At 52.1% G+C, this 26,660-nt stretch overlaps 2 protein-coding genes across 2 annotated transcripts in view; both read left to right on the top strand.

The window, feature by feature from the left end:
* The first annotated feature begins 15,808 nt into the window (after window positions 1–15,808).
* LOC129023351 (NADH-cytochrome b5 reductase 3) overlaps window positions 15,809–26,660 on the top strand; it is a 30,161-nt gene continuing 19,309 nt past the window's right edge. Inside the window, exon 1 of the mRNA XM_054469994.1 lies at window positions 15,809–15,963. Within this exon, the coding sequence (XP_054325969.1) occupies window positions 15,943–15,963 (21 nt within the window). The 5' untranslated portion in view covers window positions 15,809–15,942. The remainder of the gene's footprint in view (window positions 15,964–26,660) is intronic.
* On the top strand, window positions 24,711–25,642 carry ATP5MGL (ATP synthase membrane subunit g like). The gene has a single exon (XM_054469995.2). It carries the CDS (start codon window positions 25,007–25,009, stop codon window positions 25,307–25,309), a length of 303 nt encoding a protein of 100 aa, XP_054325970.1. The 5' UTR covers window positions 24,711–25,006; the 3' UTR covers window positions 25,310–25,642.

Raw genomic sequence — 26,660 nt, 5'->3', positions numbered from 1 at the left:
GAACCCCCAGAGGCTTGAGAAGACACTCGAGTGCAGAGCCCTTCTAGATTTAGAATATTTAGCAATCATCAGCTGGGCGCAGTGGCTCACACCTGTAATCCCAGCACTTTGGGAGGCCAAGACGGGCGGATCATGAGGTCAGGAGATCGAGACCATCCTGGCTAACATGGTGAAACCCCGTCTCTACCAAAAATACAAAAAATTAGCTGGGGGTGGTGGCGGGCACCTGTAGTCCCAGCTACTCAGAAGGCTGAGGCAGGAGAATCACTTGAACCTGGGAGGCGGAGCTTGCAGTGAGCTGAGATCGCACCATTGCACTCCAGCCTGGGCAACAGAGTGAGACTCCATCTCAAAAAAAAAAAAAGAATATTTAACAATCATCTCACTCCCCCACTTTGCAGACATTTGTAAATCAACTTGCCTGTATCAAGCTTTTCCATGGGTTTCAAGTTTATTTCACGAAAACCACCATCATTTTTCTGTTGGTCCTCGTGTTTGAGCAACTTATACAACACTTAGTGACATTCAGGGTTACCACAGGGCTCAACAGATGCAAATGCAAACCGGTTTGGGGACAAACACCATAGATCTGGGAAGCGTGTAACTCAGGCAGGAGGGGTGGCCTGGAGAGGAGCCCAGCAGGTACTCAGGCACCGGGCAGGCATGGAGGGAGGGGTTCCAGTGGAGAGAACAGCTCCCGCCTCTGTGTTCTGTCACCTGCAGGGACCCTGGGAGCATCCTCCTCGCTGGAAATGGGATAGCATTTTCCCTGCGTTTCCTGGGGCCTATGCGAAGCCAAGTGCTCCTGTTGGTCCCCACTCCCTGGGTGGACAGCAGGCCCTCTGGCTCCCTCACCTCTTCATTCAAGATGCCCATCCAGAACTGGGGCCCCTCACCCTTCTGGCCAAATTCTCATTCTACACCTGGTTACCAAAAATGTTTGGGAGTTGATGAAGTACCCTGTTACTAAGGCTCATGGTGCCTGGTTCTTTTCCTTCAGATCTGGGTTGGGATTAGAGTGAAGCAAGACAAGTCTCTTAGGTGCAAAATCGAAGGGGGTGCTGAAAATCAGTAATTAAATAATCTGGTTAAAAATCGGGCAGAGGGGACCCAGAGCGGTGATTCACCCCTGTAATTCCAGCACTTTGGGAGGCTGAGGCAGGTGGATCAGCTGAGGTCAGGAGTTTGAGACCAGCCTGGCCAACAAAGTGAAACCCCGTCTCTACTAAAAATATAAAAATTAAGCCAGGCACAGTGGCTCACACCTGTAATCCCAGCACTTTGGGAGGCCAGGCGGGCGGATAACTTGAGGCCAGGAGTTCAAGACCAGCCTGTCCAACATGGCAAAACCCTATCTCTACTAAAAATATAAAAATTAGCCAGGTGTGGTAGCAGGCCCCTGCAATCCCAGCTACTCGGGAGGCTGAGGCAGAGAATCGCTTGAACCTGGGAGGCGGAGGCTGCAGTGACCCGAGATCACGCCACTGCACTCCAGCCTGGGCGACAGAGTGAGACTTCATCTCAAAAAAAAAAAAAAAGTGGGGGGGCAGAGAAGCCTTGGCACGATGGTTCATGCCTGTAATCCCAACACTTTGGGAGGCTGAGGCCAGCGATCACCTGAGGTCAGGAGTTTGAGACCAGCCTGGACTACATGGTGAAACCTTGTCTCTACTAAAAATACAAAAATCAGCCGGGTGTGGTGGCAGGCACCTGTAATCCCAGCTACTCAGGAGGCTGAGGCAGGAGAATCGCTTGAACCCAGGAGGTGGAGTTTACAGTGAGCAGAGATCACACCACTGCACTCCAGCCTGGCCAACAGAATGAGACTTTGTCTCAAAAAAAAAAAAGGTCAGAGGATTTGCATAGATATTTCTCCAAAGAAGATGCACGAATGGCCAATAAACACAAGAAGAGATGCTCAACTTCACTGTCATCAGGGAAATACACATCAAAACCACAATGAAAGCCAGGTGTGGTGGCCACGCCTGTAATCCCAACACTTTGAGAGGCTGAGATGGGAGAATCACCTGAGGTCAGGAGTTCTAGACCAGCCTGGCCAACATGGTGAAACCCTGTCTCTACAAAAAATACAAAAATTAGCCAGGCATGGTGGCACGCACCTATAGTTTCAGCTATGGGGGAGGCTGAGGCAGGAGAATCACTTGAATCTGGGAGGCGGAGGTTGCAGTGAGCCGAGATTGCACCACTGCACTCCAGCCTAGGTTATAAGAGTGAAACTCCATCTCAAAAAAAAGAAGAAAAAAAACAAAAAACAAAAACCAACACCAACCACAGTGAGATGCTTCACACCCACTAGATGGCTATAATCAAAAGTCAGATAATAAGTGTTGGTGAGGATGTGGAGAAATTTGAACCCTCCTATGTTGCTGGTGGGGATGTAAAATGGTGTAGCCACTTTGGAAAATATTTTGGTAGTTCCTCAACGAGGTAGACATACAATATAGAACCCAGCAATTCCATTTCTAAGTGTATATGCCCCAAAGAAATGAAAACATATGTCAGCACAAAAGGTACACAGATGTTTACAGCAGCATGATTCATAATAGCCAGAAAGTGAAAACAACTTAAATACCCATAAACAAATAAATAAAGTATGTATCCACACCACGGCGCTCTGTCACCCAGGCTGGAGTGCAGTGGTGTGATCCTGGCTCACTGCAACCTCTGCCTCCCAGGCTCAAGCCGTCCTCCCACCTCAGCCTCTCTAGTAGCTGGGACTACAGGCATGTGTCATCACAACTGGGTAATTTTTTTTTTTTTTTTTGAGACAGAGTCTCGCTTTGTCACCCAGGCTGGAGTGCAGTGGCACGATCTCGGCTCACTGCAAGCTCTACCTCCCGGGTTCACGCCATTTTCCTGCCTCAGCCTCCTAAGTAGCTGGGACTACAGGCGCCCACCACCATGCCCAGCTAATTTTTTGTATTTTTAGTAGAGATGGGGTTTCACCGTGTTAGCCAGGATGTTCTCAATCTCCTGACCTTGTGATCCGCCCACCTCGGCCTCCCAAAGTGCTAGGATTACAGGCATAAGCCACCGTGCCCAGCAATTTTTGTGTCTTTTGTAGAGATGAGTTTTCATCCTGTTGCCCAGGCTGGTCTCAAACTCCTGGGTTCAGCTGGGCACAGTGGCTCACGCCTGTAATCCCAGCACTTTGGGAGGCCAAGGTGGGTGGATCACGGGGTCAGGAGTTCAAGACCAGCCTGGCCAACATGGTGAAACCCTGTCCTACTAAAAATTCAAAAATTAACCGAGTGTGGTGGTGCGAGCCTGTAATCCCAGCTACTTGGGAGTCCGAGGCAGGAGAATCGCTTGAACCTGGGAGACAGAGGTTGTAGTGAGCTGAGATCGCGCCACTATACTCCAGTGTGGGCGAACGAGTGAGACTCTGTCTCAATAAATAAATAAATAAATAAATAAATAAATAAATAAAAATAAAAATAAAGGCATTTCCATCTTGAAGCCCCTTCTTAGCCAGGCTGGCAGGAAACATGACTTCAGTTCTAGAGGCTCAGGAGTTTCAAGGGGAAGGACAAGGTGGGACTGGTTCTTGGTCACTGGTCCTCCCAAGTTTCTGCAGGGCTGCCCATCTCCACAAATCAGCTTGGGACAGCTCACATTGAGCAGCTGCCCACTGTCCTCCCATCCCCCTGGATCCTAATAGCCCATATATACCAGGAAGACCCCTGCTGTCTTTCAGCATTGCCCTACCCAGGAAACAAGTGCAGCAAAAATCTTTCCCTTGTTGCACAAGAACCCATAGAGGTGGGGAGTGGAGCTTGAAACAGTGTGACTACATCAGGCCCAGGGAACAGAGGGGTGGAGGGGGGCAGTCCCCCAGAGAGGGCACCTTTCTCTAATTGCAGAAAGGTATGCTACAGGCCAGTAGGAAACCATCTCTGGTTTCCCAGTCTAGCCCTGGCACGCTGTTGACCCTCAGTTAATGATACCTCGTGTGTGTGTGTGTGTGGTTTTATTTATTTGAGTCATAACTACATCTCCCACGTGGCATTGTTGGGAAGGCCCCTGGACTCCAGGATCTATAGAGATCTCCCTTAGCCTCCCCCCACTTGCCCCAGTCCTGGTGAGATGGCCTTTTTGAAAATTGTAACGGTGAAGGCCGGGTGTGGTGGCTCATGCCTATAATCCCAGCATTTTGGGAGGCCGAGGTGGGTGGATCACCCGAGGACAGGAGTTCGAGACCAGCCTGGCCAAAATGGCGAAACCCCATCTCTACTAAAAATAGAAAAATCTTGGCTGGGCGTGGTGGCTCACGCTTGTAATCCCAGCACTTTGGGAGGCCGAGGCGGGCAGATCACAAGGTCAAGAGATCGAGACCATCCTGGCTAACATGGTGAAACCCCGTCTCTACTAAAAATATAAAAATTAGCTGGGCGTGGTGGCGGGTGCCTGTAGTCCCAGCTACTAGGGAGGCTGAGGCAGGAGAATCGCTTGAACCCGGGAGGCGGAGGTTGCAGTGAGCCGAGATCGTGCCACTGTACTCCAGCCTGGGCAACAGAGCGAAACTCCTTCTCAAAAAAAAAAAAAAAAGAAAAAAAGAAACTATGAATTTGTGCTGGGCCACATCCAAAGCCGTTCTGGGCCACCTGTGACCCACAGGCCAAGGGTTGGACAAGCTTGGTTTAAACGATCATAGCCTTTCCCCAGAACTGAACCACCTTTGTAAAGCAAACGAAAGACCCACCAGGTTAAGAGGATGAGGAGCCTGAATTTTGCTAACGTGTAGACATAAATCATTACCAGCCATTATTCCAGAGGCCACAAGATTTGCAACTTCCCCAGTTATTTCTGCAGATAACATCCCTACTGCAGAACCTAAGATTTGGCCTTTCAAGTGTCTTCTCAGGCTTTTGCGTTTCTCGTGACAATGACTCCGCCCAGACCCTGACGCCCACAGACTAGTTCCATGGCCACACTCAGAAGCTGACTCCCTGACCGGGCAATCCTTGAGAAACCCTAGCCTCTGAATTTTCAGAGAGATTGCTTTGAGTCATAACTACATCTCCCACGTGGCATGGTTGGTTTGGTATGGGTTCAAGCAATTCTCCTGCCTCAGCCTCCCGAGTAGCCGGGATTACAGGCATCCACCACTATGCCCAGCTATTTTTTTTGTATTTTTAGTAGAGACAGGGTTTCACCATACTGGCCAGGCTGGTCTCGAACTCCTGGCCTTGTGATCACCTGCCTCAGCTTCCCAAAGTGCTGAGATTACAGGCGTGTGCCACCGTGCCTGGCCTAAACTCTCTCTTAATTGCAATGCCCTACTCTCAGTGAATTGGTTTTGCCTGTTCAGTGGGCAGCAAGAATCCACTGAGGGGTTATCTGGTTAGAGCTGGGAGCCCTTTTTCCTCCACGTGTCCTCAAGGAGCTCTGCCCAGGCCAGAGAACTTCCTCTGGCTCACTCCTGGCAGACTACAGCTTTCTGCTCCACCACGCCGTTTCCCTGGGGCAGCAAACACAGGGAAAGGGAAGCGGAAAATACAGGGGAAAACAGAGAGAACATCACGATCCTATCTCTCCACACAGGCAAAGCACCTGGCACCTGTCAGAAGCTCCGTGTAGCTCATCACAGGGCGCCGCCCTTCCTCCATCGTTTGCATAAAATCACACAGCGTGTTAGGTCCTCAGAGCTCAGATGTCACCTCCCTTGATTTCACCCGTCAGTGAAGAGCCTGGTGTTCCTCCCCACTGTTTTCACCTTGGTGTCTGTCTCTGAGGACTGAGCCTCATTCATCTCTGGTTTCCCAGTCTAGCCCTGGACACACTGTTGACCCTCAGTTAATGATATCTCGTGTGTGTGTGTGTGTGTGTGGTTTTATTTATTTATTTATTTATGAGACAGAGTCTTGCTCAGTGTCCCAGGCTGGAGTGTAGTGGTGCTCTCAGCTCACTGCAACCTTTGCCTCCCAGGTTCAAGCCTTTCTCCTGCCTCAGCCTCCCGAGTAGCTGGGACTACAGATGTGCTCCACCATGCCCAGCTAATTTTTAGTAGAGACAGGGTTTCACCATGTTTACCAGGCTGGTCTTGAACTCCTGACCTCAGGCGATCCACCCACCTCGGCCTCCCAAAGTGCTGGTATTATTGCCACCGCGCCCAGCCCTGTTTTTGTTTTGTTTTGTTTTGTTTTGTTTGAGACAGGGTCTTTCTCTGTCGCCCGGGATGGAGTGCAGTGGCTTGATCTCAGCTCACTGCAACCTCCACCTCCCAGGTTCAAGCGATTCTCCTACCTCAGCCTCCCGAGTAGCTGGGATTACAGGCATGCACCACCACACCTGGCTAATTTTTTGTATTTTTAGTAGAGACTGAGTTTCTCCATGTTGGTCAGGCTGGTCTCGAACTCCGAACCTCAGGTGATCCACCTGCCTCGGCCTCCCAAAGTGCTGGCATTACAGGCCTGAGCCACTGTGCCCGGCCGTGCCCGGTGTTTTTATTCACTCAATCTGGCAACCTAGTTCCTGAACCCCTGACACGGACTTAGGGGACTGCCTGGGCAGTACAGCTCCAACCCAGGCCCAAAACTCTGCCCTTGCATTTGCCTAGGAGCATCCTTCCCAAACTCCCCATCTTGGCCACGGAAGGGCTGGAGCTCAGAGATTCCTGGGGGAGTTGCTCCACTACCGTCCTGATTCTCTGCTCTCTCTGGGCCTCATTTTCCTCCTCTAGAAAATGACTGTTTCTCTGCCCCGCCTACCTCCCAGCCTTTCCAAAGGATCAAACTCCTCAGCAGGATGGGTCAGGGATCCTCAGCTAACATGCCCGAAGGAAAAGGGGTTTGTAGGGAGTTTCTGTTCTTTGAATCACAGCAGGACTTTGAGGGAATAGGACAAGGGTCTTTCTTTCTTTTTTTTTTCTCCCCGAAGCAGTTTGTAAACCAGTTAAACCAGTCAATGATAATTGACTCAGGCCAGCATCCTGGATAGATGCAGAAACCATTATATGGAGTTTATTGGAGATCAGGGCATTCACAGGGTATCAAAGCAAAAGGTTATCTTACATCGGGGAGGCCTGGCAGGCATCACCAACAATGGGACAAGCTGACATCACATACCTGTACCTCCCAATCCCATCGGTCTCCAGATTAAAGGAGACTAAAGAGACTTTCCAAGTAAATGCAATGCTTGACCTGGGATTAGAGCCTGGGTCAGAAAAAAAAAGAATAGCTAGAAAGGACTTTATGGGGTAATTGGGAATATGGACAGATAATAGCATCGGGTCAATGTTAAGTTTCCTGAATTTGATAATCACACAATGTAGGAGAGCGACCCTGTTCTTGGGAGAAGTGTGGGGAAGTGTTTAGGGGTAAAGGGTCAAGTATCTGCAACTAATTGTCACATGGTTCACCAAAAACAAATAGAGAGATAGGGAGATAGAAAAGCAGGGAGAAAGAGAAAGAGCGCTGAAATGATAACCACTGGTGAATCTGATTGTTGTATTTATACTATTCTTGCAACTTCTCTGTACATTAAATATTTTTCCCGAACAAAAGTCTGAGGGAAAATAAATATAAAATATCAGAAGCAGAAGGAGCTTTAAAGACCTCGAGGTCTACCCACCCTCTCTCAGACAAGGGCCCTGAGAAGGAAAGGTCTTGGCCTGCGGTCACTCCATGAGCCATAGCAGAGCTGGCCAGACCCAACCTTGCTAGCTGCAAACACGAGGCCCCAGCCCAGGGTCTGAGAGCTCCCAAGAACAGCAGGTGAGCATCTAGTCAATGTCATTCCTGTTTCGTCTCCCTGCTCCCCGGGGCTGCCTCACAGTCAGCACCTTGCAAGAGGTGAGCAGCCCCCATGAGCTTCAGGGGAGAAACCTACCCCTCCCTTTCCAAAGAAACTGGACCCCCAACTTCCCTTAACCTGCTCTGCTGACCACACTGGGGAGACAGCCCTACCTCCCTGGGTGCAGGCAGGATTAGACCTCAGGGTAAAAAGGAAGGCTCAGAGAAAAAACGGTATGTTATTTTATTTTATTATTTTTTTTAATTTTATTTTTTGAGACAGAGTCTCGCCCTGTCGCCCAGGCTGGAGTGCAGTGGTGCGATCTCAGCTCACAGCAACCTCCAACTCTCAGGTTCAAGCAATTCTCCTGCCTCAGCCTCCTGAGTAGCCGGGAATACAGGCGCCCTCCACCATGCCCGGCTAATTTTTGTATTTTTAGTAGAGACAGGGTTTCACCATGTTGGACCAGGCTGGTCTCGAACTCCTCAGGTGATCTGCCTGCCTTGGCCTCCCAAAGTGCTGGGATTACAGATGTGAGCCACCACGCTTGGCGGAAAAAAGGACATTTTAACAGTGTCCCCTGGAAAGCAGCAAGTTCTGGGGCCTCACCTGGCTGTTGCAAGCAGATCCAAACCCCAGAAAGGGAATGTGTTGGGAGCTGAGGCCCAGATCCATAAACGGGCAAAATAAATACCCTTGGCACAGCCCGTGCCAGGGTTGGGGGCAGCCAGAGGACAGGATTGCTGGAACTGGGGACCAAACCAGCTGGATAGTATGGACGGTGAGGGGTCTCCAGTGACCCTATCTTCATAGCTCAGAGGTCACAGCAACTTTACTGAGCACATAAGTGCCCCAAGCAGACAAAATCTGCTCCCCACTTTTGGCTTCAGCTTCAGCCTTTATCTGCTTCTGCATCAGGTCTGCCTAGAACTCACACAGCTAGTTAGGAGCCAACGCCAGTTCAAGGCCAGGCCTGGCACAGGGGTCACGCTCTTGGGGAGCTTCAGGTGTAACCAGGAGTGAAATTTCCTCTTGTGCTTTACATATTGAAATTGTGTCCAGGGGTTGAGGTATAAATGCAGAGAGAATTTATCACAGGAGGAGCAAAATGCTTCAATAATAAATGTTGACTGTGAATGATGTTAATTTTATGTACAGAAACAATCAGGAAGGGGTTCAAACAGACCGTCAACTGAAAAGAAACCCAGAGAGATAGGATCTCCAGAACCAATGATTTTATTTGAGAATAGCAGGAGGACTGCAATCCAGGATATGCAAGCCATGGTGGGCCATAGGGTATTGAAGGGGGTTGGGGAAAAGGAGAATATATTTTTTTGAGACAGGGTGTCAGTTTGTTGCCCAGGCTGGAGTGCAGTGGTGCAATCACGGCTCACCTGCAACCTCAATCGCCTAGGCTCAAGCAGTCCTCCCACCTGAACCTCCCAAGTACATGAGACCACAGGTGCAGGCCACCACGCCTGGGCTAATGTTTTAATTTTTGTAGAGATGGGGTCTTGCTATGTTGCTCTGGCTAGTCTCAAACCCCTGGCCTCAAACAGTCCTCCCACTTTGGCCTCCCAAAGTGCTGGGATTACAGGCATGAGCCACCATGCCTGGCCTACAGGGAATCTTTTTTTTTTTTTTTTTTTTTGAGACGGAGTCTCACCCTTGTTGCCTAGGCTGGAGTGCAATGTCGTGATCTCGGCTCACTGCAACCTCCGCCTCCCAGGTTCAAGCAATTGTCCTGCCTCAACCTCCTGAGTAGCTGGGATTACAGGCACCTTCCAGCATGCCCAGCTAATTTTGTATTTTTACTAGAGACGGAGTTTCCTCATGTTGGTTAGGCTGGTCTTGAACTCCCGACCTCAGGTGATCCACCCACCTCAGCCTCCCAAAGTGCTGGGATTACAGGCATGAGCCACTGCGCTCGGCCTTAGAGAATCTTTTAAAGACAAATAGAATGAAGCTGTTTCAAAACAACAGAAGCTGTTTCGAAACCAAAGGTTTCAAAGACCAAAGGTTATAGGGGTTTGGCCAGGCGCGGTGGCTCACGCCTGTAATCCCAGCACTTTGGGAGGCCGGGGAGGGCAGATCACAAGGTCAGGAGTTCGAGACCAGCCTGACCAACATGGTGAAACACTGTCTCTACTAAAAATACAAAAATTAGCCAGGCGTGGTGGCGTGCACCTGTGTTCCCAGCTACTCGGGAGGCTGAGGCAGGAGAATCGCTTGAACCTGGGAGGCAGAGGTTGCGGTGAGCCGATATTGCGCCACTGCACTTTCGTCTGGGCAACAGAGCGAGACCCCATCTCAAAAAAAAGGGTTATAGGGGTTTGTTGCAGGAGTTGGCATGAGCTATCGCTAGGCAGGTGTCCTCATGCAGGTAGCTTATCTGACTTTACTCTGGTTAGGTATCCTGATAGTGGTCGGGTGCAGGTGTGTCTTATGATGAATCCTGCATGCAGGCCTGTTGTGTGACGGCTTCTTTGTCAAGGCCCTCCCGACTCCATTTTGTTAGAGTTTGACATAAGTGACTCCATTTTGGTACCAGCAACTTTCACGAGATAAATAAGAGATCAACAGTTAATAAGATCTTATAAGATCTTAAGAGAGTCAGTAATAGCATGATAGCTTTAGGAGGAAAGCTATTTCCTTCTTGAGTCTACAAATATATGTATGTATGTATGTATGTATGTATTTTTCATGGAGTCTCACTCTGTTGCCCAGGCTGGAGTGTGGTAGCGCGATCTCGGCTCACTGCAACCTCTGCCTCCCAGGTTCAAGCGATTCTCTTGCCTCAGCCTCCCGAGTAGCAGGATTATAGGCGCATACCACCACGCCCGGCTAATTTTTTGTATTTGTAGTAGAGACAGGGTTTCGCCATGTTGGCCAGGCTGGTCTCAATCTCCTGGCCTCAAATGATCCACCTGCCTCGGCCACCACAGTGGGCCAACAAACATATATAATAATTTAAATGGTGGGCTGGCTGCAGTGGTTCACGCCTGTAATCCCAGCACTTTGGGAGGCCGAGGCGGGCAGATCACTTGAGGTGGGTTTGAGACCAGCCTGGCCAACATGGTGATACCCCGTCTCTACTAAAAATACAAAAAATTAGCCGGGCATGGTGGTGCGCACTTGTAATCCCAGCTACGTGGAGGCTGAGGCAGGAGAATCCCTTGAACCCAGGAGGTGGAGGTTGCAATGAGCCGAGATTGCGCCACTGCACTCCAGCCTGGGTGACAGAGCGAGACCCTGTCTCAAAATAATAATAGTAATTTTAAAAATAGCCTTACAAGACAGGAAAATAGATCCCACCCTAATTCTGGTTTTGTAGGATTGTTTGCTGGACTTAGCATTTACAGCCTTAACCTAAACAGTATTTAGGTTTTATTTTATGCCATTAGACAATGAGTCTTTCCAGGAAAAGTCATGTGTGGGAATTCTTTACAACTTGTGAGGGATGATTAAGAGGAGAAAGCCAACTTAGTCACCTCCACATTTCACAAGGAAGCCAGACGTGGTGGCTCACACCTGTAATCCTAGCATTTTGGGAGGCTGAGGCGGGAGGATCACTCACGCCCAGGAGTTCGAGACCAGCTTGGGCAACATGGCAAAACCCCGTCTCTACAAAAAAAAACCAAAAATAAAACAAAACAAAACTAGCTGGGCGTGGTGGTGCATGGTGGTGCGTGCCTGTAGTTCCAGCTACTTGGGAGGCTGAGGTGGGGGATCATCTGAGCCCTGGGTGATGGAGGCTGCAGTGAGCTGTGATGATACCACTGCACTCCAGCCGGGGCAACAGAGCAAAACTCCACTCAAATTAAAAAAAAAAAAAAAAAAAAAAAAAAAGGCCGGGCGCGGTGGCTCACACTTGTAATCCTGGCACTTTGAGAGGCCGAGTCGGGCAGATCACGAGGTCAGGAGATCGAGACCACGGTGAAACCCTGTCTCTACTAAAAATACAAAAAATTAGCCAGTTGTGGTGGCGGGCACCTGTAGTCCCAGCTACTCAGAGAGGCTGAGGCAGGAGAATGGCGTGAACCCAGGAGGCGGAGCTTGCAGTGTGCCGAGATCGCACCACTGCACTCCAGCCTGGGCAACAGAGCGAGACTCCGTCTCAAAAAAAAAGAAAAAAGAACAGAAAAAGAAAAAGGCTACTTGAAGTAAATGTTCTGAGTGGAGTTATCTTTTTTATTTTTTGAGATGAAGTCTTGATTTGTCACTCAGGCTGGAGTGCAGTGGCAAGATCTCGGCTCACTGCAACATCTGCCTCCCGGGTTCAAGCGACTCTCCTGCCTCAGCCTCCCGAGTAGCTGGGACTACAGGCGCCCGCCACCACACCCGGCTAATTTTTGTATTTTTAGTAGGGATGGGACTTCACCATGTTGGCCAGGCTGGTCTCAAACTCCTGACCTTGTGATCTGCCCACCTTGGCCTCTCAAAGTGCTGGGATTACAGGCGTGAGCCACGGCGCCTGGCCCTAAGCAGAGTTATTAAGATGTCTTCCAGCTTCCTAGAGTCCAGAAGTAGCACTATCGACCTGCCTGTATGTAGCAGGGCTCCCTTAATTGCATCTGATTTTTAAATTTTATTTTACTTTTAATCCTCTTAGCTTTGAATATATTGCCTAGAGACTCAGTTATTACTCAGTTTTTGGGGTTTTTTTGTTTTTTTGTTTTTTTTTTGAGAGAGAGAAATATGCAACTGGACAATTTGTTAGCTTTTCTTTTCTTTTCTTTTTTTTTTTTGAGATGGAGTCTCGCTCAGTGGCCCAGGCTGGAGTGCAGTGGCATAATCTCAGCTCACTGCAAGCTCTGCCTCCCGGGTTCATGCCATTCTGCCTCAGCCTCCCGAGTAGCTGGGACTACAGGCATCCACCACTATGCCTGGCTAATTTTTTCGTATTTTTAGTAGAGACGGGGTTTCACCATGTTAACCAGGGTGGTCTCGATCTCCTGACCTCATGATCCGCCTGCCTTGGCCTCTCAAAGTGCTGGGATTATAGGCGTGAGCCACCGTGCCCGGCTTTTCTTTCTTTTTTTTTTTTTTTGAGTCTCAAACTCCTGACCTCAGGTGATCCATTCACCTCAGCCTCTCAAAGTGCTGGGATTACAGGCATGAGCCACTGCGCCTGGCCTGTGTGTTTTTCTTTTCTTCTTTTTGTTAGTTTTTCAATTAAAAAAAGACAGCTAACCCATGTAGTGTCATCTTTCTACAACCAGTGTTCTCATGGGGGTAAAACTATTCAGATTACTTGCACATAAAAAATAATTTAACCTTTAACATGAGACTATGTGGCAAAACCCAGAAAGATCCATCATGAATCCAAGATACTTTCAGCAAAAAGTTATAACAAAATAAATAAAATAAAATAAAATTGAAATAATGCTTGGCTGATCCCAAGTCAAGATTTACTCTTGTATTCTATGGTAGTAGGTCCCTCTCTCCACACTGCCCCCAGAGTTCCCTCTTTAAAACCAGTAGGTGAGCTGGGCACGGTGGCTCACGCCTGTAATCCTAGCACTTTGGGAAGCAGAGGCGGATTGATCATGAGGTCAAGAAATCCAGACCATTCTGGCCAACATGGTGAAACCCTGTCTCTACTAAAAATACAAAAATTAGTTGGGCATGCTGGGCGTGGTGGCTCACGCCTATAATCCCAGCACTTTGGGAGGCTGAGGCAGGCACATCACCTGAGGTCAGGAGTTCGAGTACAGGCTGAACAACATGGAGAAACCCTGTCTCTCCTAAAAATACAAAATTAGCTGGGCGTGGTGGCGCATGCCTGTAATCCCCGCTACTCGGGAGGCTGAGGCAGGAGAATCACTTAAACCTGAGAGGCGGAGGTTGCGGTGAGCCGAGATCGAACCATTGCACTCCAGCCTGGGCAACAAGAACGAAACTCCATCTCAAAAAATAGAATAATAATAATAATAATGATAATAATAATAATAATAATAATAAGCTGGGCATGGTGGCACGCACCTGTAGTCCCAGCTACTAGGGAAGCTGAGGCGGGAGAATCGCTTGAACCCCAGAGGCGGAGGTTGCAGTGAGCCGCGATTGCAGTGAGCCTGGCAACAGAGCAAGACTCCGTCTCAAAAAAAAATAATAATAAATAAAAAATAAAACAAACAAACAAAAAAAACAGTAGGTCAGGTGGGTGGGTAGGCAGATGGGCATGGTGGCTCATGCCTGTAATCCCAGTGCTCTGGGAGGCTGTGGTGGGAGGATGGCTTGAGCTGCAGTGAGCTGTGACTGCATCACTACACTCCAGCCTGGGCATCAGAGCGAGATCTCTTCTCTGGGTAAATAAACCCAGTAAGTCACTCCCTCACCTACCTAGATCCTGCAGGGCTCCCCATTCTCCTTGACATTCCAGTTCTTTCCACCCGGGGCTCCACATTGCCTCCCCAACGTCACATCGCACCCCAGCTCAGCTGTATCAGCCTCTCTAACCTTGCCCATCAGGCCTCTATTCACCTGTCTCCACCTCCAGGCCCTGCCAGCAAGGCGCTTCTCCCTTTCTCTGCCTGGTCTGTGCCACGTTGCCTGAACACACAGCCCACCCCATCCCCTCAGAGCACCAGGAGCTGACATCTGGGTCCAAGACCCTACCAGGAGAACAAGGTGAGAGAATGACGCTAAGGCCCAGCATGAGCCTACACAGAGAAGGTGCCCACTGTCTGTCAAATTCATCCATTCAACAAGTATTTAGGCTGCTCATCGTGGCTCACACCTGTAATCCCAGCACTTTGGGAGGCCAAAGTGGGAAGATGGCTTGAGGTCCAGGAGTTCTGGACCAGCCTGGGCAACATAGTGAAACCCGTCTCTACAAAAAAATGCAAAAACGGCCGGGCGCTGTAGTTCACACCTGTAATCCCAGCACTTTGGGAGGCCGAGGCGGGTGGATCACGAGGTCAGGAGATCGAGACCATCCTCGCTAACACGGTGAAACCCTGTCTCTACTAAAAATACAAAAAATTAGCCAGGCGCGGTGGGGCGCCTGTAGTCCCAGGTACTCAGGAGGCTGAGAATGGCGTGAACCCTGGAGGCGGAGCTTGCAGTGAGCCTAAATGGCGCCACTGCATTCCAGCCTGGGGGACAGGGCAAGACTCCGTCTCAAAAAAAAAAAAAAATTAGCCGGTTAGCCGGATGTGGTGGCACATGCCTGTAATTTCGGGAGGCTGAGGCAGGAGGATCTGTTGAACCCTGGAGGCAGAGTTTGCGGTGAGCCGAGATCGCGTCACTGCATACCAGCCTGGGCAACAAGAGAGCAACTGCCTCTCAAACAAAAAACAATTAGCCGGACGTGGTGGCACGTGCCCAGCTACTCAGGAGGTTGAGGCAGGAGGAACGCTTGAGTGTGGGAGGTTGAGGCTAAAGTGAGCTGTGATCAGGCTCCTGCATTCCAGTCTGGGCAAGAGTGAGAGCCCGCTTTCCAAAAAAAAAAAAAAAAAAGGTATTTATTGAGCACCTACTATATGCTAGGCTCTGTGTGTGTGCCAGGCTCTGGGGATGTACGGGACTTCAAACCAGACAGGACTTTACCCTCCGGGAGCCCACAGTCCACTGGGATGGGGTGGGAGTGGGGGAAACATGCAGGAGGCCTTCAACTAAGTGGGACAAAGATCACTCCACAGTGGGACAATGGCGTGGGGAGCGGAGGCGCAGCCGGGGAGGAGGCTCCGGGCGGGCCGTGCTGAGACCGCAGCATTTGACGGTGCTGAGACCGCAGCTGGGAACAGTGCTGCCCAGGGAACTGCAAGTTCAAAGGCCCGGGGAAGGGCCGCGCTGAGCAGCTGCAAGCACAGGCCCAGGCCAGGCCAGGCAGGACCGGCCCCTGCAGGCTCGGAGGCCCGGGGAAGATTCCGCCTCTTATTCTCGCTCCCATCCGCGGGGCGCCATCTTGCTTCCTTTATGGCGGCGAACGAGGCCCAGAGAGGCCACCGTCCCGCGCGGGGCCGCACAGCGGCGGGAGAGCTCCGAGCGCAGAGGGGCGCATCCCCAGTTCCCAGTCTCTAGTCCCCGGCAGAAGCAGGCGGAGCGACCCGGTCCCCGCCCCCGCGCCCGCCCCGCCCCGCGCGCCCGCCTGGCCCCTCGGCCCCGCCCCTGCTCCGGGGTGACGCGGGCTGGGGCGCGACGTTCTCGGCGGCGGCGGCAGAGCGAGCGCAGCGCGGGGCTACCATGGGGGCCCAGCTCAGCACGGTAGGCGGGGAGGGGGCGCCGGGGTCGCGGGAGGTCGCGAGGGACGGGGACCCGGCGGCGAGGGGGCGGGCTGGCCTGCGGGAGGGGACGCGGGACCCGGGCCGCACCCGGCCGCACCCACTTCGCCCGCCCAGCCCGCCGCGCCCCACCCCACCCCACCCCGGCCTGGGCGAGCTACGTGGTGACTGCTACTCACGCCCTGGCAGTTTGCAGCGGGGACCCAGCCCTCCTGCCCGGGGGGGCGCGCCAGAGCCCAGCACCCGGGGGCACCTGGGCCCTGCCCTGGCCGCCGTGGGGCCTTGGCTGCTGGAGGGACCCTTGGTTGTGAGCGTGTGTGCCGCTGTGAGTGTGTGAGCGAGCGTGTGAATGGCTTGAGAGTGAATGTGTGTGTGAGTGTGACCGTGGGTATGAAGGGCGGGCATGGAAACGTGTGATGGTGTGTGTGTGTGTACGGGAGTATGTGAATGGGCGATGTCACTGACTGCGACTGAACGTGTGTGTGTGCGATGTCACTGAGTCAGAGGGTTTTGCACGTTTAGCAACAAGGAACAGAACCCGGATGACGCTGGGGCGTCCTCCCAATGCTCAGTAGGCCAGGCTCCCAGCAAGGCCAGGCTCCCACTGACCCTGCAAGCTGTGCTGGGGACCTCACACTTTGTGGTGTCAGCGCTGTTTGCCCCATTTCACGGATGGGGAAATGCAGACTAGTCTTGGCCACCGTCCCACAACGCCGCCGCCCGAAGGAGCCTGCTCCATGGGGTTTCAAAGTCCACTCTGCTGCTGTCACTCCTGGGCTGACCTAGAGCCACCTTGCCTTCCCACCAGGCCATCTCCTCTCCCGAGTTTCTCAAAAGTTGACTATGGTGAGGCTGGAGGCTTGAGTCTGTGTGGACATGTGGAGGCTGCGGCTGCAGAGGGCAGCTCTCCTGTCAACTGTGACCCACTAGGCGCGGGGAGGCTGGCACAGGAGGAATCAGCTCAGCGCCCCTCCACCTCCACCTCTATGCCTGGCATCTGCCACTTGGAGGGAACCTGGGTCCTCCCTCTGGCGCTGGAGTCTCCTCCTTGGGGAACCAGGCAAAAGGCCTCTTGGCTTGGGCGGTTGCTGAGGAAAGTGTGGCCCAAGCCAGAACTTGGGGATGTTCAGACCCCAGGCAAGCTTGGCCAGGGTGAACCTGTGGGCATCACCCCAGCCTCCATGCAACACCTGGCCCATTTTTCCCCAGAAAGCACCCGCCTCCTTTGTTGTTGAAATGTCCTGCCTGTGTCTCTAAAGTTTCCTCTGGTCTCCACCCAACCCTTCCCCGCTGTTTTTGGTGGTGCTCCTTACCTTCCAGCTGGTGGTTGGATTTATGGCCACGTCCCCTGTACCTGGCTGCTCCATACATTTCTTTTTCTTTCTTTTTTTCTTTTTTGAGACAGAGTCTCTCACCCAGACAGTAGTGCAGTGGCGCGATCATAGCTCACTGCAGCCTCAACCTCTTGGGCACAAGTGGTCCTTCTACCTCAGTGTCCTGAGTACAGGCACGTGCCAATATGCCCGGCTAATTTTTTTTTTTTTTTTTTTTTTTTTTTGAGATGGAGTCTCTCTCTGTCACCCAGGTTGGAGTGCAGTGGCACGATCTCAGCTCACTGCAACCTCCACTTCCTGGGCTCCGGCAATTCTCCTGCCTCAGCCTCCCAAGTAGCTGGGATTACAGGCACTCGCCATCACACCTGGCTATTTTTTGGACTTTTAGTAGAGACAGGGCTTCGCCATCCTGGCCAAGCTGGTCCCAAACTCCTGACCTCAGATGATCCACCTGCCTCAGCCTCCCAAACTGCTGGGATTACAGGAGTGAGCCACTGTGCCTGGCCTAATTTTTTGTATTTTTAATGGAGACAATGTCTTGCTATGTTGCCCAGGCTGGTCACAAACTTCTGAGCTCAAGTGATCCTCCCGTCCGAGCTCCTCAAAGTGCTGGGATTACAGGTGTGAACTGCCATTCCTGGCCTCATTCCATATATTTCTGTTGAATGGCTGAGCAGTCCTCTGTAAGGGGCAGAACCCTGCCTGGGAGTCGGGAGACTTCCACCAACCCTCCACCCCCCCAGCCCCATCTCTCCAAGGGTGGGTGGGGATTACCCTTTGTGGGTGCTGCTGGGATCCTCGCTTGGCCCAGAATGTCTCCAGCACATTCTGAGCCAGGCCTCCTGGCTTAAGGGCTCCCCACAGTCTGCAGGAGGCTGGCTGGGGGCCTGGTGCTCTAGGTGTCTTATCTGAAACATGCAGGCCCCATGGGAGGCCTCTCCCAACACTTTGGGGGATCCAGGCCGGGGGCTGGCCCTGGAGTCTGTCAGCCACACTGGGAGAACGTTGGAGCTTGGCCTGTCATCCTGAACTGTGGTTCCCCTGCCTCCCAGCGCAGCTGTGAGTGCTCAGCGACCCTGACAGACTGACAGGTAGAGTCTGCCGGGCTTTCCTACCGTGTCTGGCAGCCCCATGCTTAGTCTGTGGCCCAGATGCCAGCTCTGTGTCCACCTGTTCCTCCTCCTGGGTTCCCTTCCCCCACAGTTCCCAGCCAAGCCAGAGCCCCCCACTGCAGAACTTCCTCCACTCCCTCCCACTTCCTCCCGGTTAGAACAGGACCAGGAGGGAGGTGCCACTCAGATTCTGGCGGGACCACTGGCGGGCAGGCAGGGGACAGGTAAACAAGTCACCCGACTGGCTTGTCTAAGCTCCAGGGCAGGGAGCTGGCACCTGGGGAGGACCGGGCCTGCCAGGTCGGGAGCCCTGGCAGCTCTCTCTGCCCACCCCAAACCTGGCCTGGGCAGAGTGGAGGCCAGGGTCCCAGTGGGGAATTCCAGGGGTGGGCAGCTGAGCAGGGCGTTCTATGCGTGGGGAGCAGAGCTACGCAGCCCCTCAGCTGTGGTGCGTGAGCTGGGGGCTCCCTGGGACTCTGGCACCCTGTGTCCCTCTTCCCTTCTGTGTTATTAGAGGCAAGGAGAGGCGGGTGGTGGGTTCCCTGGTGGAGCAGAGCATGGCCTATTGGCATTGGGTCAGGGGCTGGGAGGCAGCTGTCTCCTGGGCCCCCAGGTGGCTGGGGTGAGGTGGTTTGTGTGTGAGTGTGTGTGTAAGCGTGGACGCAGCACAGCTGAGGAGGCACAGGGGTGGGACCTTGGCCTCAGCCATCTGCCTCCTGTTTACTTAGCCCACTGCTAGTGGGGGTGGGGGTGGTGCTGTGGACGAGGACGGGCAGAGCCTGTTCCAACCTGTGTGGGTAGGAAGAGAGTGCACCCCACCGTGTGAGTCTGGTAGGGCCTCTAGCTTTCTGGAGGTGAAACCTTCGCCCCTCCACTGCTCCTGGCTGTGGTGCACCCTCTCTGCCGGTGTCTGTCTCCCCCTCTGGCTTGAACTCGCGTGGGGCCTCCTGGCCTGTGTCCCCTGTATTGCACATGGGACCTGCCACCTTAGTGCCCACTGGGGTTTGTGGACTAAATGACTGACAGATGGTGATGGTCTGCCCTTGGCTGCCTCCCCAGGTAATAACTTTTACCTATAAAAAGCCCACCCCTTTTCTTTATTGGCCAGAAGGTGTCCCCAGGCTCAAGTCTGTCCCCTGAGGCTTGGTTTCCTCACCTGAAGTGGGAGGAGTTATGAACAGGCTTGAGGACTGAATGAGGTGGCCTGAGCAAAGGCTGCCCGCCTGGCTCCGGGCAGCCCCTGTTGTTGGGAGCGGATACTGGAAGGAAGGCCCCGACTCTTAACCTCTGCCCACGGCGAGCCCGGCCTTCTGAGCAGTGCCTGACTCCCAGCTCAGCCCCGGGAGCTGCGTGTATCCTCTCTGAGTGTGGAACAGGCGTGGAAACACCCTGGAGCCGGATCCTAAGCCCACCTCTGAGGCCTGTGCTCTTGGAGGACAAGCGGGCTTTTCTGACAAACAGGACAGGCTGTGCCCCGCCCTCATCCAGGAGTCTGGGCTCTTGTCCTGGTTCTGGGAACTTCTAGGCAAAATAAAAAGACTGGGAGGGTGGGAGCCTGTTGTCCCTTCACTAATTCATTCCACAAATATTTGTTGAGTGCTTTCTGTATGGAGTGTTGGGGATACAGTGGTGACAACAGACACAGATCCTGGGGTCTGCTCCAGGGCCACTTCTGGATGCTTGTGGGGAGCTGGTGCCTGGGGTTGGAGGAAGGTCTGTGCAACAGCCGAGGCCAGCATTCGGGGACTTGTCATCGGAGCCACTAATACGTGGGTGTCTTTTTCTTGGCCCAGCGCCCACCCAGGCTCACGTCCATGGGTTTAGGTTTAGGGCAAGGGAGGGAAGTGGGAAAGCAACAGAAAATCAGAAACCAGGCTCCACCCTGGGCCTCCTTGAGCTACATTTGTCCCCTCATTGTCACATGGGGAGCACGGTTGTTCCCACCTTGCACCACTGTGGGAGGGCCAGGGAGGAAATGGGGGAAGGTGCCTTGCAGCCCGTGAAGCCAGCTGCCCACGGAGGAGCCTTAAGCTGGGTTGTGCACTGACACAGCTGTGCTGGAAAAACAGAACTCCAAGGAGCACCAAGCACAACTCCAGCTCCTAATGTCATTCAAGTTCATTGCCAGGGCCCAACAATGGTAATTTCCTGTGAATGTAACTTCAGCCAACTTTTTCCCTAGACTATTCCCCGTGGGCGTGGTTTCTGTGACTGAGGGAGAGATCGATAGCAGAGGAATCGTCGGAATAGTCCTTGCCCCAACGAGTTTCCAGAGGGGACCAGGGGCTGTGAAAAGTCTACCAAGGGCCTGGTTAGCTAGGGAAGGGCTCAACAGGGAAGATTTGATGTTTGAGCTGGGCTCTGAGGAATGAATAGGAGTTTGCTGGTTGGATGCGTGCAGAAGAAGGACATTTGGGGCAGAGAGGAGAGCATATACAAACGCCTGAAGCAAGATGGTCTTGATGTTGAAAGAGCAGAAAGCTGGGAGGTGAGTCCAGAGTTGGGGCCATAGAGAGGGTGCCTTCAGGTAGGCAGTGGGGAGCTATGGTGGGTATTTGAGGAGGGGGTGGAGCCGCCTGTTGGTTCAGGCCCCCGGGGCTGGGGGCAGGTGCTCAGGCCTCACTGTGGGAGGCAGGATGTCAGATTTGGGCTGTGAGTATTGTGACTGGAGCAGAGAGAGTGCCCCTGTCCTGGGAGGTGGCTCAGGAAGAGCAGCACTTTGGGCTGGACATTGGGAGTCCAATCCCGGCCCACCCTGAATGGCTGCATGACCTTGGCATGTCACTTCATCTGTCTGAGGGACAGATAACAGTGTCACGTGGTGAGCGATGCTTGGAGGGCTGGCTTTGGTGTACTCCGGGCAGGTCACTCTCCTTTCCTGGCCTTGGTTTCCTCACGTGCTGGGATGATCACAGTGCCCACAGCCTAGGGTTGAGATGGGGAATATCCCAGGAAACCTGCGGCCCCTACTCGGATCAGTGCCAGCTCAGGGGCGCTGACCGCTGTGTGCCTCCTTCCTCCCCACCCTCCCCATCCTCCAGGTAGGGCCCGGGGAAGTGAAGCGACTCTCCTGCCATCCTTAGCTGGGACTCAAACCCTGGTCTCTGTGACCCAAGTCCACAGCTGCCAACTGGGGCCTTAAAGGAGGCCCGGGATGAGTGAAACACCTGGGCCATGCTGATTAAATGGGTGGTGGCCAGACACCCCAGCTGGGTGGCCCTAGGCATGGGTGAGGGGTGGGCTAGGCATCCACAGCCCTTCCTTTAGACCCATGGGTCAAATACCAAGGGCCCCATGGAGCGAGGCGTCAGCTGCACCCAGCATGGAGGCCCTGCCTGGGAGAGAGGCATTTTGTTTTAAGCCCAACAAAGGGCCTGTAACTGTAGCCAGGCAGCTTGGAGCTGCTGGGCCGTTGCGGGGTTGGGGGTGGGGGGGGGCGGGGGCCAGGCCTGGTATGAGGTTGTAGCACCCTGCCCTTGCCTTCACTTGGCTATTCCACACCTCTCAGTTGGTAGTGGCCCCATGAGGGTGGCAGGAAAAGCTCCTGTGTGTGAGCCGGGACTTCCCAGGTTATAGACCCCTACGTGACCTGGGCCCCCGCTCATCTCATCTCACATCTCTTCAAGGAGATAGGCCAGGCAGTGGCCCTCGCCTTCTACAGACAGGACACGTGGTTCCACCAGAGTGCCCTCCTCAAATTGTTGGAGAGTAGGGATTCCTGGTAGGGTTTCCAGAAGGGGAGGTGCAATGGGACTAGGCCTTGAGAGGTTAGGAGCATCTTACCTGGCCCCGGATAGAGCAGAGGCACTTGTCTGTGTTCTGCAGGAAACACTACCTCAAGGGGCCCATAGCAGGTCCCACAGAGGAAGTAGAGAGGCCTGCACGCATGCAAGGAACTTGTTTCTCAGCTTCCTGGCACTCAAGGTGAAAAGGGAACTTGTAGGGTAATGATAAGAGAACACACATGCACATTTGTTGAGAGAACTACAGTCAGGGAGGTATATGGGGAGGGTGTATAAACAAGCTCTGAAATAGCTTTCTTGAGAGCCAGTGTTTTATGTGAACTTTGGCTTCTCAGCCTCTCTAATTGAACTACCAGTATGGGCTTCACACACTTTTTCTTTGAAATAATTTCAAAGTTACTGGCTGGGCGAGGTGGCTCACGCCTGTAATCCCAGCACTTTGGGAGGCTGAGGCGGGCGGATCACGAGGTCAGGAGATCGAGACCATCCTGGCTAACACGGTGAAAACCCGTCTCTACTAAAAATACCAAAAATTAGCCGGGCTTGGTGGCGGACGCCTGTAGTCCCAGCTACTCGGGAGGCTGAGGCAGGAGAATGGCGTGAACCCAGGAGGCAGAGCTTGCAGTGAGCCGAGATCGCGCCACTGCACTCCAGCCTGGGCAACAGAGCGAGACTCAATCTCAAAAAAATAATAATAATTTCAAAGTTACTGTAAAAGAGCATTTATGGGCTGGACGTGGTGGCTTATGCCTGCAATCCTAGAACTTGGAAGGCTGAGGCTGGCTGTTCGCTTGAGCTCAGAAGTTTGAGATTAGCCTGGGCAACATGGTGAAACCGCATCTCTACAAAAAATACAACAAAATTACCAAGGCCTGGTGGTACGTGCCTGTAGCCCCAGTTACTTCGGGGACTGAGGTGGGAGGATTGCTTGGGTACAAGAGGTCAAGGCTACAGTGAGCTGAGATCACGCCACTGCATTCCAGCCTGGGTGATAAAGTGAAACCCTGTCTCAAAAAAAAAAAAAAAAAGCTCTTATGTACTCTTCACCCACATGTACCTAATGTTATTATTTGCTACATTTGCTTTTTTTCTCTCTATACAGTATATATCTAATGTATATTAAATATATTAGATACTACATGTGTGCATATCCATACATTGGGCCCTTGAATGGCATGGGGGTTAGGGGCTGACCTGTATAGTTGACAGTCCATGTATAGGCCGAGTGCAGTGGCTCATGCCTGTAATCCCAGCACTGTGGGAGGCTGAGGCAGGTGGATCACTTGAGGTCAGGAGTTCGATGAGACCAGCCTGGCCAACGAGGCAAAACCCCGGCTCTACTGAAAATACAAAAATTGGCCAGGCGCAGTGGCTCATGTCTGTAATCCCAGCACTTTGGGAGGCCGAGGTAGGCAGATCACCTGAGGTCAGAAGTTCGAGACCAGCCTGGCCAACATGGTGAAAACCCGTCTCTACTAATGATACAAAAATTAACTGGGTGTGGTGGTGGGCGCCTGTAATCCCAGCCACTTGGGAGGTTGAGGCAGGAGAATCGCTGGAGCCCAGAAGGCGGAGGTTGCAGTGAGTTGAGATCTTACCACTTGCACTCCAGCCTGGGCGACAGAGCCAGACTCCGTCTCAAAAAAACAAAACAAAACAGAAAATAAAAATTAGCCAGGTGTGGTGGCGTGCACCTGTAATCCCAGCTACTTGGGAGGTTGAGGCAGGAGAATCGCTGGAGCCCAGAAGGCGGAGGTTGCAGTGAGCCAAGATCACACCACTGCACTCCAGCCTGGGCCAGACCTGTCTTAAAAAGAAAAAAAAAAAGAAAATCCATGTATAACTTTTGGTTCTCCCAAAACTTTTCTACTAATATACTATTGACTAGAAGCCTTACCAATAACATATTTGTATATTGTATGTATTATATACTATATTTTTACAGTAAAGTAAACTAGAGAAAACTGTTATTTTAAAAATCATAAGGGGCCGGGCATGGTGGCTCACGCCTGTAACCCCAGCACTTTGGGAGGCCGAGGCAGGAGGATCACGAGGTCAGGAGTTCAAGACCAGCCTGGCCAACATGGCGAAACCCCGTCTCTACTAAAAATACAAAAATTAGCCGGGAGTGGTGATGCGCGCCTGTAATCCCAGCTACTCGGGAGGCTGAGACAGAAGAATTGCTTCAACCCAGGAGGTGGAGGTTGCAGTGAGCTGAGACCGTGCCACTGCCCTCCAGCCTGGGTGACAGAGCAAGACTGAGTCTCAAAAAATAAATAAAAAGAAAACAAATCATAAGGAAGAGAAAACATATTTACTATTCATTAAGAGGAAGTAGATTATCATAAAGGTCTTCATCCTTGTTCTCACGTTGAGAAGGCTGAGGAGGAGGCAGGGGGTAGTCTTGCTGTCTCGGGTGACAGAAGAGGAAGAAGATCCTTGTATAAGTGAACCACGCAGCGTCCTGGCTGGGCGTGGTGGCTCACGCCTGTAATCCCAGCACTTTGGGAGGCCGAGGCGGGCGGATCATGAGGTCAGGAGTTCGAGACCAGCCTGGCCAACATGGTGAAACCCTGTCTCTACTAAAAATACAAAAACTAGCCAGACGTGGTGGTACTCACCTGTAATCCCAGCTACTTGGGAGGCTGAGGCAGGAAAATCACTTGAACCCGGGAGGCGGAGGTCGCAGTTAGCCAAGATCATGCCACTGTACTCCAGCCTAGGTGATGGAGTGAGACTCCATCTCAAAAATAATAATAATAATAATAAGTGAAGGGTCCTTTTGGGGGTGACCTTCAGCTGGCCATTCGGGATGATGGACTTTCCATCCCAGAACCATGGCTCAATTTGTCCGTAACCTTGTGGAGAAGACCCCAGCACTGGTAAATGCTGCTGTGACTTACTCGAAGCCTCGATTGGCCACATTTTGGTACTACACCACGGTTGAGCTGGTTCCTCCCACCCCTGCTGAGATCCCTAGAGCTATTCAGAGCCTGACAAAAATAGTCAGTAGTGCTCAGACTGGTAGCTTCAAACAGCTCACAGTTAAGGAAGCTTTGCTGAATGGTTTGGTGGCCACTGAGGTGTCGATGTGGTTTTATGTCGGAGACATCATAGGCAAGCGTGGCATCATTGGCTAGAATGTTTGAAGACCAGTCTTTAACATCTGATTATATTTGATTTATTATTTGAGTGTTGTTGGACCAGGTGTGATCAGACTGCTATCTGAATAAAATAAGATTTGTCAGAAATTCCAAAAAAAAAAAAAAAGTGAACCAAGCAGTTCCAACCCATGTTCAAGGGTCAACTGTGTCTATATTTTGAACCATTTAAGAGTCAGTTCCCCCTTTGCCCCTAAATATTTCAGTGTGTATCTCCTAAGAACAAGGACATTCTTTTGTGTAACCACAGAATAATTACAGGAAAGTAACATTGGTACAACACTATTATCTAATCCACAAGCCTTATTCAATTTTTTTTTTTTTTTGAGACGGAGTCTTGGCTCTTGTCACCCAGGCTGGAGTCCAGTGGCATGATCTCGGCTCACTGCAACCTCGGCCTCCTGGGTTCAAGCAATTCTCCTGCCTCAGCCCCCAAAGTAGCTGGGATTACAGGCACTCGCCACCACGCCCAGCTAATTTTTGTAGTTTTAGTGGAGATGGGGTTTCACCATGTTGGCCAGGCTGGCCAGATTTCATCAATTGTCTCAGTATTGTCCTTTGTAACAATTTTTTCCTGGCCCAGTGCTAACCTAAAACCACATGCTGGAGTTAGTCCTTCTGTCTGTTTGGCCTCTGTACTAGTTTACCAGGGCTGCCATAACAAATTTTCTGCAAACCAGGCAGCTGAAGACAACAGAACCTGATTCTCTTACAGTTATGGAGGCCAGAAGTCTGAGATCCAGGTGTCCGCAGGGCAGGCCTGTGCTCCTTCTGAGGTGTAGGGGAGGATCCTTCTACCTCCTACAGCTCCTGGAGGCTGTCAGCAGTTTTTGTTCTTTAATTTTTTTTGTTTTTTTTTTTTTTGAGAGGGAGTCTTGCTCTGTCGCCCAGGCTGGAGTGAAGTGGCGTGATCTCGGCTCTTCATGCCTCAGCCTCCCGAGTAGCTGGGATTGCAGACGCCCACCACCACACCCGGCTAATTTTTGTATTTTTGGTAGAGACGTGGTTTTTCCATGTTGGCCAGGCTTGTCTCCAACTCCTGACCTCAGGTGATCCACCTGCCTCGGCCTCCCAAAGTGTTGGGATTATAAGTGTGAATTACTGCGCCTGGCCTTTTTTTTTTTTTTTTTTGAGACAGAGTCTCACTCTGTCACCTAGGCTGGAGTGCAGTGGCACGATCTCAGCTCACTGCTACCTCTGCCTCCCGGGTTCAGACGATTCTCCTGCTCCAGCTTCCTGAGTAGCTGGGGTAGCCCGCCACTACACCCAGCTAATTTTTGTATTTTTGGTAGAGACAGGGTTTCACCACGTTGGCCAGGTTGGTCTCGAA

The sequence above is a fragment of the Pongo pygmaeus genome, chromosome 23 (genome assembly GCF_028885625.2).
Source record: "Pongo pygmaeus isolate AG05252 chromosome 23, NHGRI_mPonPyg2-v2.0_pri, whole genome shotgun sequence".
NCBI classification, from domain to species: domain Eukaryota; kingdom Metazoa; phylum Chordata; class Mammalia; order Primates; family Hominidae; genus Pongo; species Pongo pygmaeus.
Note: the sequence above shows the minus strand (reverse complement) of the source record. Positions and strands in the feature narration are given on the sequence as shown.